Here is a 14,296-nt window from a genome sequence, read left to right as displayed (position 1 = left end):
AGAGAGAGAGGGAGAGGGAAAGAGGGGGAAAAGGAAGTGAGAGAGAGAGAGGGAGTGCAAGAGTACACAGCATACATGTGAAGGTCATAGGGCACTTTGCAGTTCTCTTCTTCCACCATGTGAGTTCTAGATATTTAACTCAGGTATGTCAGGTTTGGTGGCAATCTGATTTACACACTGAGCCATCTTGCCAGGCCATGCTTAATTATTAAATATTTCAAAACATCACTGAAGTAGTTCTAATTGAATAAAATTATTTTGCTTCAACTTTTTACATCCCCAAAGCAAATAACAATGTCATGATAGTATAAAATGTATAAGCTCTAATATTTAATAATGTTCTATAGTCTCATTTGATTCTGTGATCCAAACTGTAAATTTAAGATAGATGCTTTATGGCCTTTAAAAATATTCTGTGGGATTAGAGAACATTTAGTCTAGTCTCAGCTTTGCAATGTTACATACATTAGGTCTGAGAAATGGACAGATTTCATGGAAATGTGCCAAGGTTGGCTGTTGGGATATGAACTAAGTCTGTGACATTTACTAAGAATCAATAGTCATAAGCCAACGTAGACTATCGGTTGACAGGTTTGAATTCTGAAGGATGAAGGTCATTAAATTACTGTCCTCACATTCAGAATTGTTTAATAGAGGAATAATTGTTATTAAAAAACGTGGCTCCTTTGTCATTACTCTGTTTGGTTTTTGTGGGGTTTTTTTGTAGCTATACTTACGAAATTCCTCTCAAATGTTTTTGAAATACTAGAACCAGAACTCCCTTTGTCCAGCCTGTAACTATTCAATGCCCTTTGTCCAGCCTGTAACTATTCAATGGAGATCTTAATCCTAAACATTACAAATTCACTAGATAATCGACTGCATTTTCAGTAACTCCCATTATGCTGAGTCAAAATTGATCTTTCTTCAGTCTCAACTTGATGCCTTTTAACATTTTACCAGCAAAGTATCTCTAGCTGGCTTTCATCTCATGTTAGCTCTACACTTAGCAGTCATTGGTAAGGAGCAAGGAGCAATTCGATGGTAGCACAACCTTGGAAACATTTTAGACACTTTCTTTAATTTCACCATGAAGATTTTTTTCCTCTTCCTGAAGCCTGTGCCTTTGGAGTCCAGGAGGGGTGGCCGCTAACTTTGCAGAGAACAAAGAGAATGCTGATTACATTTTACCCTTAGCAGGGACCTTGATATGTTCTTGTAAAGTAACCTTGTAGCAAGAAGGCCTTGTCAAGAAAGCAAGGCTGCTCTGCCAGCATCTCTCTATAGCTCCTGGGAACCACAGCCTGAAGACACAATCTACGTTTTCCTCCTTGCTGACTCTGCCAGTGTTAACTGTTTAGTTTAGGCATCTGCTTGACACAGGTTCTGGGCAAGAATGAATCTCAATGAACTTCATCATTGTGGTGACCTCACTGTTCACTGTGACTGGCAGGTTGGTGCTCTCCCTGTTCACAGAGGTGGAATTCTGCTATGTGAAGATGATAGTTCCCGCAATGTGATAGAAGGAAGAATGTTCCAGAAGCAATGCCCCTTTACTGCCAGTCTCTTCTCATTCCCAATCCTATGCAGTGGTTATATGAGCATTCAGCAACAGTGGCTAGATGGGTTAAAAGTTGCAAGTTCAGAGAGTACCAGTCTGGATGGAGAGAGATGATGCTGAGAACAGAGGACCTCCTGGAGCCATTACTCTCCTCCTCCAGACTGCTTCCCAGGCATGGGAATTACCTAAGCTGTTGGGTCGTCTTCTTGTTTAAAGCATAAGCACTAGTACATTTTGAACATACTGTAAGATGGTCCTGGGGACCCAGACCTAAGCCTAAGACTAAATTTAATTACAGGCACTATGAGAAGGAGCATATGAAGAACAGAAAATAACAGGCCCCAAGCTGGACAGGAAGAAGCAAAACAGAGAGAGAGAGAGAGAGAGAGAGAGAGAGAGAGAGAGAGAGAGAGAGAGAGAGAGAGAGAGAGAGAGAGAGAGAGAGGCACTGATTGATCTCCTGGTAGGAAGTAGATATTGAAGATCAGTGTAGTAGTCAAAGCATCCAACCACAGTTTGATGGGATATCACCATCATCATAACTTTTGATGCTAGGGTCACAAAGTATGTGAGATTCTTAATACTGGCTGTATCAGACAGGTGAGTAAGGGGAGAGAAGGCTTAGCTAGTGTGCACTAGTCTCACTATCAATTATTTATCATCCATAGTACCCCAAATTCCTTTCAGGCCCCTGAATTCTAGGAAAGTCCTAAGATAGCTGAGATGAGAGTTTGAGTTTTTCATGGGTCTAACAGAGTCCCAGTGGACCAAGTAGAGGCTTTTGGGGAACCCCAGAAGTCATGCTTGGAGAGTCACCGAATGCTGAGTAGCTGGACCACAAGTCACCCCTCAATAATCAGAGAATGATCAGGATAGGTACATCTCTGTGGAGGGAGTAGTTCTGGCTGTGGGGCATCATGGGACTTCTCCCTGTGAATGACAGCTTAGATAGTTAGAAAGGGTGCCACTCGGTTCAGAATCAGGCTGAAATGTTGCACTGGAGGGATCTGCTCACCTCCCCATCCATGAAGGCGAGGATACACAAAAGGCCCAAAACACTTATAGGGACACTAAGAAGTCAGTATGTCTGCATATCTGTGTGTCCCACGAGGCACTATGAGATTGAAAAGCCCAGTTGCCAAGCAAAGCTTTTCTAAAAGGCTCCAGAGGGGGCCTTTGGGGGGCCTTGGCTCCTGGTCTGTAGCACTTACCCCGTGATGTCACTTCTTGAAATAATTTATCACATCCATTTCTCCAAGTAAATAAGCATTCTAAAATCAAGTCTAAATTTCATAGGTGCTCATTAATAACTTTAAAATTAGCTTATTTTAATTATCTTTGATCTCTCTCTTTCCCAGTAACTATTATTTAATTGAAATTTATATCCCATGTGTTTCCAAAGTGGTTGGAAGTATCATTATAATTTGGGAACAATCACAGGTTGGTCATTAATCTGCCAACCCTTACTGGGAATTGGATGGGGTGTCAATCAACCAGTTAGTGAAAAACAGACATTTCCAGATGGCCAGGAGGAAAGGATGATTTAGGGAATTAGAAGATTACCTGTGTATCATGATACAGATAAAGCAATAATAATAAACAAAATAATACTGTGTTTATTAGATAGTCTGGTATGAGAACCCCTCCCAAAGATCTTTATGAAGAATTTATGATCCTGGGATAATGACCAGAAGAAGAAAAACAATTTCAATATGCATTCTTTGAGCAGTAAATGGAAAGATCAGATATCCCAGGGATTAATCATTTAGTAAGAACCAGGTGATAGGCAGGGTGGGGCAACTAGGGCATGGCCCCCGGACTCAGGTTGTGGTCTTCTGTGATGAAAATCTCTGGGTACAGCTCAGCCTTTGTATACATCCTTGGGGTTATCTTCCTGTTGGTAGATAACTGATAGACTGGTCCCTGGCCAAATACAGAAATCACTTTATGAATTTCATTTGATAGTTCATCTTGTTGCATTTCATACTAACACTGCCTGGAAGACTCCAACTGTTTGAATGAGGAATATGTTACATCTAGGAAGGAAAAACATCCTGGGTATTCTAACTCAAAGAAGGACCAATGGGTAATATGTGAATCATTAGCCTAATTCATTGTTGTTATACACAATCACGGATGATTTCTAACATCCCACTCCACAATCATTTATTCTTAAATTGTCCTATAATTCTATTCTTAGGAGGTTAAAAAAAAGGCTGGTAGTCATTTTACTATATGCCAAGTATAAAATTTTGTAAACTTTTATCTGAAATAAACATAATTATAGTACATACGTACAAAGTTACAAATTAAATGTAACTGCAGAACTTCTTCTCAGTGTAGGAAAAGCGACAGTGCACTGTACAGGATGCAGTCTGTGAACAGTGCCCTAAGAACAGGGATAGCACACTAATAAAATTTGGCATAGAACAGGTTGAGCCAATAGTATGCAACTCACAGCCTAATGTTGATCTTCTGTATTTCATTGATGATAAGTTCTTTACACATTTTCCTTCCTTTTCTATTTATTTTTACTTTATCTATTAATTTTTTTCAGATAAGCCCTCTCTCCACTTGTTGGCTCCCAGGAAGAATTCATTTAGAAGTGAAGGCCTCAGCAAGAAGACAAGCCTTGGCTCATGTATCAGTTATACATTAGTAATGCAGTAAGAGTTGTCTAGGCCTGGATGGCCATTTTATTCCTTTAGCCTGCTGAGCATGAAAGTGTGTTCAGCGTTCCCCAGTAACAGTGTCAACAGCACCTGTCTAGATAGAGTTGGCACCTAACAGAATCTGGCCATTTGCAGCTTATTTAACCTCGGGCAGTTGGCCACAGGAACCCAGCAACCTTCTGGCTGTTGTACTGGGCACCGCCTCCATCAAGCACAAGGGAGCCGAGTGAACTGAACCTCCGGTTCAGCAGAGTCCAGATTGTGCCTTTTTAGGATACTGGAAAGAGTTTTTCATTAACTCATTTTATATAAACACTTAAATGCAATGAATCTGTGTATTCAAATATCCTGCTGGTAGAAACTCAGTGTTTATACATTTTGGCTCCTATTGGTATAAATGACCATGATAATATTACAGTGGATGACACTCTAAGCCTAAATACTAGTTATCCATGACAATGTGTTTCTAAAAAACACATTCTCATAAAATATATTCCTCAAGCCTCCAAGCTCCTAAAACCCTGTTTGACAATTGTTATCTCTCTGTTTCAGAATAAAGCCAGGCACTGAACAATCAGCTACTGGTGTTGAGAGTGGACAGAAGGTTGGGGACAAGGATGACGCCCCCTCCCTACACACCCTACAAAAAGAGTTGGGCAAGGGAAGCAGATGGTGGAAGCAGGGTGTAAAATAAGAGCACGGATGGAAGTCAGGTGGATCTAGAGATAGGGCTGGAGTGGGGACAATGCAGGGATCAGGGTCTGCCCTGCAGCCCAGTGTACCTGGTCCCTGAGTCTAGATGTATAAGACAGAATTGGAGCAAGGCAATTGCAGCAGGAACGGGAGATGGGAGAAGGAAATGCCTAAGACTTGAGAAGAGCCTGGATGATGTTGGCAAAGCTTCATGGATCTGGAGATGTGGGCAGGTGCCACAGTAAGAGGAAGAAACTGAAGTTAGCTCAGCAATGCTACAAGTGGCTTGGGCTTAACAGAAGGTTTGGCAGATGTCAACATTCAATTTCACATCCGTCCATCTGTGAGAGAATCCAGAGCATGGCTGGGTTCCATTTGGAAGGAAAGCGCCTAATTATTTAGGTCTGAGGGTATGCAAAGGTATCTTGCGTTTTCATATTTAGTATGCTGGTAACAACAACAACAACAACAACAACAAAACCCACAATGTACAGGCATTTATCTTTTTAAAATCTCCCACTTAATAGCGAATGTTTTGAGATTATAATGTGAAATCTGTAACACTTTGTAACATACAAAATAAATTTGCATGAATGGGTCATAACGTTGGAAATTAAGTTTACAAATAAATTGGTTTTGTTTAAAATGCCAACAAGAACAAATGCAAAATCCAGAAACCCTAGCTAGCTGATTGGGAGTGGTATGTCTCATCTGACCTTGGGAGTGGGGTTGGGGCATTGGCAATGACTGGTGATAAGCTTGCCAGTTAGTGGCAACAAAGGAAGGTGCTTATGTTTTTGGCTTGATTTTATCCCTGTCTCTTTTCTGTCAAGTCCATGTCCTTAAGTCTGTAGAGATGCAGCCTTCACTGCATACTTCACAGACCCTGTGCTGCTGAACAATTATCTTTTGCAATTGTTTTTTTTTTTCCACAGTGAGTTACTGGAAACTCACAGCTCCAAACGCATTTTCCCTGGATAAAACTCACCCAAAATAATACTTTCTTTACGTGATCTCTTTTGTGAACACATTTACTGTGCTGAAAAAAAAATCTTCAGGCTCTAACTTCAGACATGCTGTTACTCTTTGCTGGATGGGTCAAGTGGAATTTATGGCAATAGGCATTTGATCTTTAATGGAAATCCTGCTATGTTACAGTCCAAAGCATGATAAGGTCTTTAAAGACCCAGTGAAGGAAGGATACCATTTCATTTAGGAGCAAATGGGCACATTGTAACACAGCCTCATTAGGATCTGGAAACCTGGCAGATCAGATCCTGATTAGAAGAGTTCTGTCAATATTCATGCATTGTGCTATCTTTTTAAAAGAAGTAGCCTAATTTTCTCTCTTCATTCACACATCTCTCCATCCATTCATCTAACCATGCATCCATCCATCCATCCATCCATCCATCCATCCATCCATCCATCCATCCATCCATCTATCCATCCACTATATTTAAAAAATTATGGTCATAGGGACATGTAGTAGTGAGTTTAGCTAATGCTGCTTTGTGCCACCCTCTGGATTCAAGAATGAAAGACACACACACACACACACACACACACACACACACACACACACACACACACACACACACACACGCGTTAATTTTAAATGCCTTGACTAGCTCAAAGGCTGGGCAGTTCTAACTCTCCCAGTGGCTAGCACATATATTTGCCTCCTATAATCCTAGCTTAACGCCCTCTAATTGTATATTTTACCTCTGTTGCCCTGGCTCTTTCTGGACAGCTCCCTAATCTTTGCTGCCCAAGACACTTCTGGGCAACCCTGGGCTGCATTCCTTCTCAACATTTCAGATGATTTTCCTTCTGCGGCTCTCAATCGGATCTGTCTCCAGCCAAATCATGGTGATCCTCCCCCTTCCTCCCAGTTCTTAGCCCTCACAAATCCAAAGGTCCTGCCTCAGTCTATCTGCCCAGACACTGGCTGTTGGCTGTTTATTAATCAGTCAAAAATCAATTGGGGACAAGGACCTTCAGTGTTTGGGCATGCAGATTCCCGATCTGGGGGGACTGGATTAATTCAAAATATTAAAACCAACCCCCAACAAGGACATAACGTTGGACAGAAGGAATTAAATATTTCTACCCCTACTAAACTTGCCATCTGATGGAGGAAGGTAGATTGCATTAAAACAAAAATATGACTGTGCAGAAAGTTGACCTGCCATGCCACTAATAACATGTTCTCTTTCTTGGGAGAAATAGTTTGGAGTAAATACTACTTACCAAACAGAAAAATCCAGCACACTTTTAAATATACAGTCCAATTTATAATTACCTTTAATATTTTAATTGGGTATAGAGTTTTCTCTTTGATCCAAAGAGGTAGGTTAAAAGTCATTCCATTATGTACAAGAGTAGAATAAACTTGTTTGAAAACACCTTATAATAAATAAACCACTTTATCACTGCAAATATAAATTAACTAAAGCTCATAGGTTTTACATGATTTTTCCAAGGATGTACCATCAACTTTTAAGAAAGTTATTATCTGAACACTGACAGTTACTATCAGACAGAGTGGAATAATACTAGTGGTAGGTTTGATTTATTTACAAATTCAGAAATAAAGTCATAAATCAGCCGATGTGCAGTGGTTTAAAACCATAACCTATGTTGTCTGAATGGAATGAGGGAGATGGAATTGGAGAGAAATACTCTTAAACAATGCCATAGCATTGTGTAGCACAGTGCTATAATCTCTCAGTATATTATACTTGAATCTTAGGATGTTTCTAGAATATTCCCTAACAATTTTTAATGTATTTAGTGCTCTAATTTGGAGGATCATACTCCCCACACATCCTTGCCAAGGCTCTGGTCTTGGTTCTCAGCGGGAGGCACTAGTAGGATCATGTGGGTCTATTTTAGTTGCTTTCTTCCTTGCTGCTACGAAATAACCAACAAAAGCAATGTAATGAAAGACGGTTTATTGTAGCACACAGTTCAAAGACAGAGTCTATCATGCAGTAGGAGCTCAGTGGCTGATTACATTGTATCCAGCCAGAAGCAGAGAGGTTAGTGATGGTTTCTCCTTTGTATTCTTCCCAGGACCTCAGCCCTTGAAATGATACTGTCCACTTAATAAACTCCACTAGAAACTCCCTTATAGTCAGACCTAGAGGTTTGTCTTGGGTGACTTTGGAATCTGTCAAATTGACAATCAATATTAAACATTAAAAAGCTCAAACTTTATCAGTGAATTCATTCCTTGATCTCTTTATCTTCATCCCCAAATCCATTCCCATCTCTCCACTCCTACCCGATCTCTCCACTTGTCTATCATTGTGAGCCACTTCCTTCTCCTCTCCTTTCTATTGAACCATGCACAGTGCTAAGTGACCGTGAACCAGATTTCTAAATTCATGCCCCTAAATCAATCCTTCCCTTAAAGATGTCTCAGTGATTTTTGCCACAGCAAAGAAAAGTGTCTGATTCAATAAAAATGTAAATGTTAGCTGAGAACATAAAACATATTCCACGGTGATAATGAAAATTTTGGCAGACCATTCATCCTTTTTATATGTGTATTTTAGTAACATACTTGCCAGAGAGAAAGATGAACACACAGGCAAGCACTACGCTCCTCTCACCTGTATTCCTGTGTTGGCTGGCACGTGTCCACCTCTGTCCTTGGTGTGCTTCCTGGCTTGCCTTTATTTAATCATTGTGGACTCTGTGGACATTGGGAGGAGTATGACAACACCCTTATTGACTGAACTAATCCAACTGGATCTGAAACAGGAACGAAGAGATGGGTTCATTTAAAGTAAAACTCACTTGTGCGTAAACCTGCCCTGCAGTGTGATAACTTTGTTTTCAGTCAATGAGATGGGGCATAGGGTATGGGAGGTCTGATCAGGAGGCATGGGCAGAGTCTTGCACAGAAAAAACTTGCCTGCAGCCAGACAATTCAGAGGCTCCAGTTACAGGCGAAGATAGGAAACCTTTTGGATACAACTTGCTAGGAGAACTGGCTTTCTAATTTGTAGAACCATCTACAGTGTGCAAGGCTCCTTTTTGAAAACTATTAAGAATTCAAAGTGAAGGTAACAAAACCTTGCACCAAGTACTTAAGCCCCTCCCCAGAGAGCCTGCCTGCTGCTTCTCCCTAGCAAGATAGAAGGGTGCCCTCTAGCGTTGCAGGAAAGATGACGTTTTCAAATGTTCTTTTCCTCCCACAGGCCTAGTTAGAGCCTCCATAGTTGATTTCTTTGTGCATTTTGTCACAAATTGATGCAGGGTACATTTATGGGCAAGCCCCCTTGCTCCATATGCCTTACTGCTTTGCAGCAGTGCTGACACCTGAAGGCGCAGAGATGAGCTAGAGGACTCCTTAGGGTCCCTTTATTGTCACAAGCCTATATTTCATGTCTTGGCTTTCTACTAAAGGTTATTTCTCATTTTGTCTCACACCGCTTAGGGGTTATCTTTCCTCTTCTTTTGCCTCCCTTTCAAAAATAAGAACTGTTGCAAACTTTGTAAAAGATTCTTGGTCCCATGGATACCAAAACACTGACAGAATAACAATCATTTTAAATAGTTCACTTTTTTTCTTTTTAGTATTGCATGTGAAACATTGACAGAGGCTCTCATAAAAAATAAACACCCCAAACGAAACAGAACAACAAGTCCTGATGCGACCACAGAGGAGGCAGACACCACCTTAACTGCCATGGTGCTTCCTTCCAAAGACTGGTGTGTGGTGACTCCATTGAGGGAGAGGGAGAGCAAAGCAGAGAGGAACACTGGGTTTTATTCCTGGTTGCTTCCATGGGTCTCTGTCTTTCTAAGGACACAGGGAACACCTCCAATGGCCCCAGGCTGTCTATACTCCCCCCCCCCATCAGCATTTAGTGCATGTATGGTAGGCACAAAATAAATATTTGTTTAATTAAATGGAAGAGTGGGACACTAAACACCCCCTAAAGGCACATGCAGGGTCTTTCCAGTTAGATTTTTGTCTTTATTTCACTTTTACAAAATATTTTAAGATTACTTTAACAAAATCTCTTGAGCTGCAGTTTCTTACCACATATGTCATGGATGGACAACGGATGTTAAAATACATTTTTCTTTTCTGCTAGAGAAAAGAAAGTACTTAAGCATTGCTGTTCCCTCATAGGTCTTACACTTCCCCACCCTTTATACTTAGATCACTGATTGTCTTTTCTTCCTTCTCGTGTGGGTGAAGGAGAATGCTTCTTAGTGCTAGCAGTGAGGAAATGGGAGCTGGAGAGGAGGTGAGTAACAGAACTTCCCTAGCAGGGAGGGACTGGAAATGCACAATTCTGCCTAACCTAGACAGTCCTGCACATAGAATCTGCACAGCCTACTTAGCCATGTTTCCTGCGAGTGGATCAGCCCTGGCTATTTATAAGTTCTATTCATTAGTGCTATTTGTTGTTGAGGCTTGCTTTCGGGATGTCTAAACACCTATACAACCTTAAAATTTATGGTTGCTGGTTCAGAAGAAAGGGCCCAGTCAATCAGAGGGTTTGAGCCTGCAGGAGAAGTTGAGGCTCCATAGAAATGTCTGGTAAAGGGTGAGGTTTTGTTTATCAGAGGTCAAGCAGGGCAGGGAGGCTCCATGACAAGCTTGGTTTCACTATTAGGGATCCATCGTGATTTCCTCCAGGACTGGGTGAGGAAAGCTGGGATGTCCTGGATTTCAAGTCAACTCTCCCATTAACTCCATCCTTGCCCTCTATCGAGGTTGAGAACACAGCTGTGTCTTCACTCTCTGGGTCCAAAAATAAAATCCCTGGAAATCCCTGGGTCTGAGACTCTGTGCATGGCCTAGGTCCAGCATTTGAGAGTCACACAGTTATTCAGCTTACCTGTTCATGCTGGCTGGCTTGCAACTCAGGTAGGCAGGCTGCTGTCAGGGAACATGCAAAGGTCTAAGGCAGTTCCGGGCTGACAGAGAATGTGGAATAGCTCTTGAGGCGGTGTTGTGTTTTGGACTCCTTAGAAAATGATTTGGGGGAGAAAAATGGCTTGTGGGTTCTTTGGATGGAAGGACAGGAAAATAGGAACCTTCTAGAAGCAGTCTTTTGAAGGTCAGTGGTTAGTCCTGTCATCTAGAAAGAACAAAGGTTGAGGTCACAACCACGAAATGCCTGCCCAGCCTGTCCACGAGGATCTAGCTAGGTCTGTCATGCTTCGTGCATTTGGTCCCCGAGAGTGTCAAGCGGCATGGGATGAGTGATTCCCAAGCCAACCTTGCCCACAGAGGATGATTCTCATTCCTTGCTCCAACTTCTGTGCCATCCCTGTCTGACTGAAAGGGTTCTGGGGAGATCTGCGATGCCAAACACAGAGGTCCATAGGGTACTTCTAAGGCGCGGAGAGCAAAGGCAGAGAAAAGGAGAGGCCCGCTGCCTGAGGACCACAGGTGTCTCCAGTCACTGTGTAATTGAGTTCGTGGGGGCCATTCTTTCAAAAGGACTCCCACAAGTCCTGGAGGGTCCTAACTCCTGCTCTGTACTGGGAGTCAAATTACAATAGAGAAAGTGAGAAAGAAGCCACATTTTGCTAAGTAGGCATACTAAAGAGGGGTGGTCAGGGATATGGGACCCCCTCTCCAGGCTGGGGGGTATTAAAGCATGGCAGCCTTTTACACTGCTGCCTTGTGAGATCATGGAGAGGCAGTGGGGACTCTGGCAGTCAGGTGGGAGACTCCAGGAGCCCAACAGTAGCCCTCAGGCTGTTCTCTGCTGTAGTGGAGAACAAGGCTGAAGCCCCAATCTGCCTGGCTGGAGTCCAAAAGCGAGAGGAGGAGGCGCCCCACTGTGCAGCCTGCGACAGGCTGGAGGGCAAGGACTCGGTCTGAAGCTTTCTCTGGAGCCCAGCCTGGCCGTCGGGGGGCGGTGGTGGGCGCGGGCCGGCGCCGCCCCTGCGCGGAGGCCGGTGCGCTGCGCGCGGGGTGGGGCGAGGCGGGCCGAGGGGCCGGGTGGCTCCCGCCCTCGCGAGCGGTGGTGGCGGCGGCGGCGCCCGGGAGCTGCCCTGAGGCCGCCCCCGGCCCCCGCCCGCGCGTCAGCGCGCCCAGCCCGGGGCTCCGAGCTCCGCCCGCGCCCGAGGCCCCTGAGCACAGCTCCGGGCGGGCAGCCGGCGGGTCGCGAAGCGCGGGGGCGGCAGGCGGTAGGTGACCACAGAGCGGCGCTGCCCGGGCAGGGCGCGCACAGCGGGCGCCCCGCGAGCCGCCCCGATGTGGCAGGAGGCGATGCGGCGGCGCCGCTACCTGCGGGACCGCGCCGAGGCGGCGGCAGCAGCGGCGGCGGGCGGCGGCGAGGGGCTGCAGCGGTCCCGGGACTGGCTCTACGAGTCCTACTACTGCATGAGCCAGCAGCACCCTCTCATCGTCTTCCTGCTGCTCATCGTCATGGGCGCCTGCCTCGCCCTGCTCGCCGTCTTCTTCGCGCTCGGGCTGGTGAGTGGCCTCCCCGTGGCTCCGAGGGGACCGCGCAGGCGACCGTGTCCCGCCCCAGGCTGCTCCTCACCCCTGTGCCCTGCCCGAGGCCGGCCTGGCTAGGGCGAGAGCTGTGGACAGAGGAAAAGTTTCCTTGGAAGGCTTTGCCCAAAATAAAGTTGCCAGGGCTTGCTCCAGGTGGACGGGCAGGGCGTGTGGGTTCAGCATCTCTGCGCCCCGTGGCCAACTCTGCGCTTTCTCCCGGCGCCGCTGCCCGCAGCAGAGGCAGTCCTCAGGCTTCCTTGGCGCGCTAGCTGCCTCCCATCCCTGTCCGCGGAACGCCCCCGGCTCTCCTCTCTGAGTTTGGTCTGGGCATCATTTAACTCTTAAAAAACAAGGTGCTTTGGGAAAGCAGTTCATGACAGCGAAAATGAAAACCAGATAATGTTGTGCATCTTGGCTTTTGAATCTTTTCGTGTTTAGCCATGTAGAGAGAAAGTGATGGAGTGTTGAGCAGATGCCCAAGCCTCATCTCCAGAGACTATAAGTGAGCTAAAAATGGAAGGGACCCTCGCTGCTTTCCCCTTTTTAGAGAAGTGCAGGACTCGATCATGGTTCCCTGCTGATGGTTAAAGCATGTTTTCACGGCTAGAAGCATTAACGCAGCTCAATAGCTGATGTCAGTTTTTCTGGTTCATAATTTTCAGTCAGGAATCTCAGGCTGGCTCCCTGGAGCCCTGTAAGGAAATCTGTAGATGGCGGTAACTTCCTCTTAGCGCTCCCTTCTCTTCAGTGTGGTTCAAACTTTTCCCCCTGACCATGATTTGCCTGTGCAGACTGTCTTGTCCGAGGCCTGGATCAGCTCGTGAGTTGTGTGGTTAGAGGATAATGCGGGATGTTTCTGCTGAACGGTGTTCCCAGAGCTTAGAATGTAAAGACATGCCTGTTTTCACCAGTCTCAAGCAGATTCAGCTCACGCTGCCTCAAGGACACAGAAACTCTGTTAGGTATTTGACAATTCGTTTTATATATCCGAACCATATGGCGCTCACATTATGAATCGGGAGGAAAAAGTTTCAGTCACGGTACAATTTTTTAAATGTCCCCCACGAGCGTGGGTCCTGTTTTCTGATTGAGTTCCATGAGGTAAGGAAAGATAATCCAACGTGGCAGACTATGACGTCACTGGCCCTCTCCAGTAGCAGGCCAAGCAGGGAGCTCCTTTGATCCTGGTAGCCTAGGTGTGAGAAGACGACAGCCCCACCCCTGCCGCACTTGCTTGTCCCTACTTATAAGACCAAAAAGAACTTAAAGAGAGATTTGGGGAAGGGGGGCGGGATCACGGGCGGGGCCAACAGTCTTTAAAGACCTCACCTCACTTTCACATTGCTGGCAAGAAAACATCACAGTTGTCCTTTGGAAACGTGTTCCTCCTAAGTGTTTCTGTTTGTGAGTAATTCAAATCCTTCTGGCTGGTTCCTTCCTAAACGGAGAGGAGCAGGTGATGGCCTATTTATAGTGCCATTAGTCTAGGGAGACAAGTGCGAAGTTCGTGTTCCCCAGGCACACTACTTTGTTTTCCAGGTTAGAACGCTCCAACTTCAACCACGTTGAATTAGGTACTCTTGAATGGGTCCGTGAGAAATTCATGCCAGGAGAACTTAAGGGACTTAAGGCTCCCTTTTCTAAGTTGCCTTTGTTCTTCCCATTTGTCCCTAAAGAGTCTCTTTTATGTTCTGTTTTGCTTAGTTGAAATGTTGGAAAGATAGCCTTTAAAAAGTCTTTGAAACCTTCATAGATAAATACCATATACAATGTATTTAATCACATCCGACTTCACTCCACTCCCTCAATCTCTCCAGAGTCTATCTCCCTCTCTTCTTTAATACCAAAAGACAAAGCAAAACAAAATAACAAAAACCTGGGGTCCAT

The 14,296-nt window shown here is 44.6% G+C and overlaps 1 protein-coding gene and 2 long non-coding RNA genes across 22 annotated transcripts in view; 2 read left to right on the top strand and 1 right to left on the bottom strand.

Annotated features, from left to right (window-relative positions):
• Gm35049 overlaps nt 1-5,539 on the top strand; it is a 64,082-nt gene extending 58,543 nt beyond the window's left edge. For 4 of the 5 annotated variants that reach the window (XR_873626.2, XR_873625.2, XR_382609.3 and 1 more), the window contains one exon: nt 4,119-5,539. This is a non-coding gene — a long non-coding RNA (predicted gene, 35049). The remainder of the gene's footprint in view (nt 1-4,118) is intronic. The other variant, XR_382610.4, reaches the window with a different exon arrangement.
• Nucleotides 1-11,914, bottom strand: part of Gm35161 — a 32,011-nt gene extending 20,097 nt beyond the window's left edge. For 6 of the 15 annotated variants that reach the window (XR_873631.3, XR_873627.3, XR_873628.3 and 3 more), the window contains exons 1-2: nt 10,794-11,914; nt 8,547-8,688 (exon numbers count right to left, since the gene is read on the bottom strand). This is a non-coding gene — a long non-coding RNA (predicted gene, 35161). The remainder of the gene's footprint in view (nt 1-8,546; nt 8,689-10,793) is intronic. The other 9 variants (XR_873634.3, XR_873633.3, XR_382617.4 and 6 more) reach the window with 5 other exon arrangements.
• Adcy2 (adenylate cyclase 2) overlaps nt 11,859-14,296 on the top strand; it is a 379,558-nt gene continuing 377,120 nt past the window's right edge. The window contains exon 1 of one of the 2 annotated variants that reach the window (XR_001780768.2): nt 11,859-12,385. Coding sequence is in view for 1 of the 2 variants with exons in the window: in NM_153534.2 (NP_705762.2) it covers nt 12,164-12,385 (222 nt within the window). In the remaining variant the exon portion in view is untranslated. The remainder of the gene's footprint in view (nt 12,386-14,296) is intronic. The other variant, NM_153534.2, reaches the window with a different exon arrangement.

The sequence above is a fragment of the Mus musculus genome, chromosome 13 (assembly GCF_000001635.26).
Source record: "Mus musculus strain C57BL/6J chromosome 13, GRCm38.p6 C57BL/6J".
NCBI classification, from domain to species: Eukaryota; Metazoa; Chordata; class Mammalia; order Rodentia; family Muridae; genus Mus; species Mus musculus.
Note: the sequence above shows the minus strand (reverse complement) of the source record. Positions and strands in the feature narration are given on the sequence as shown.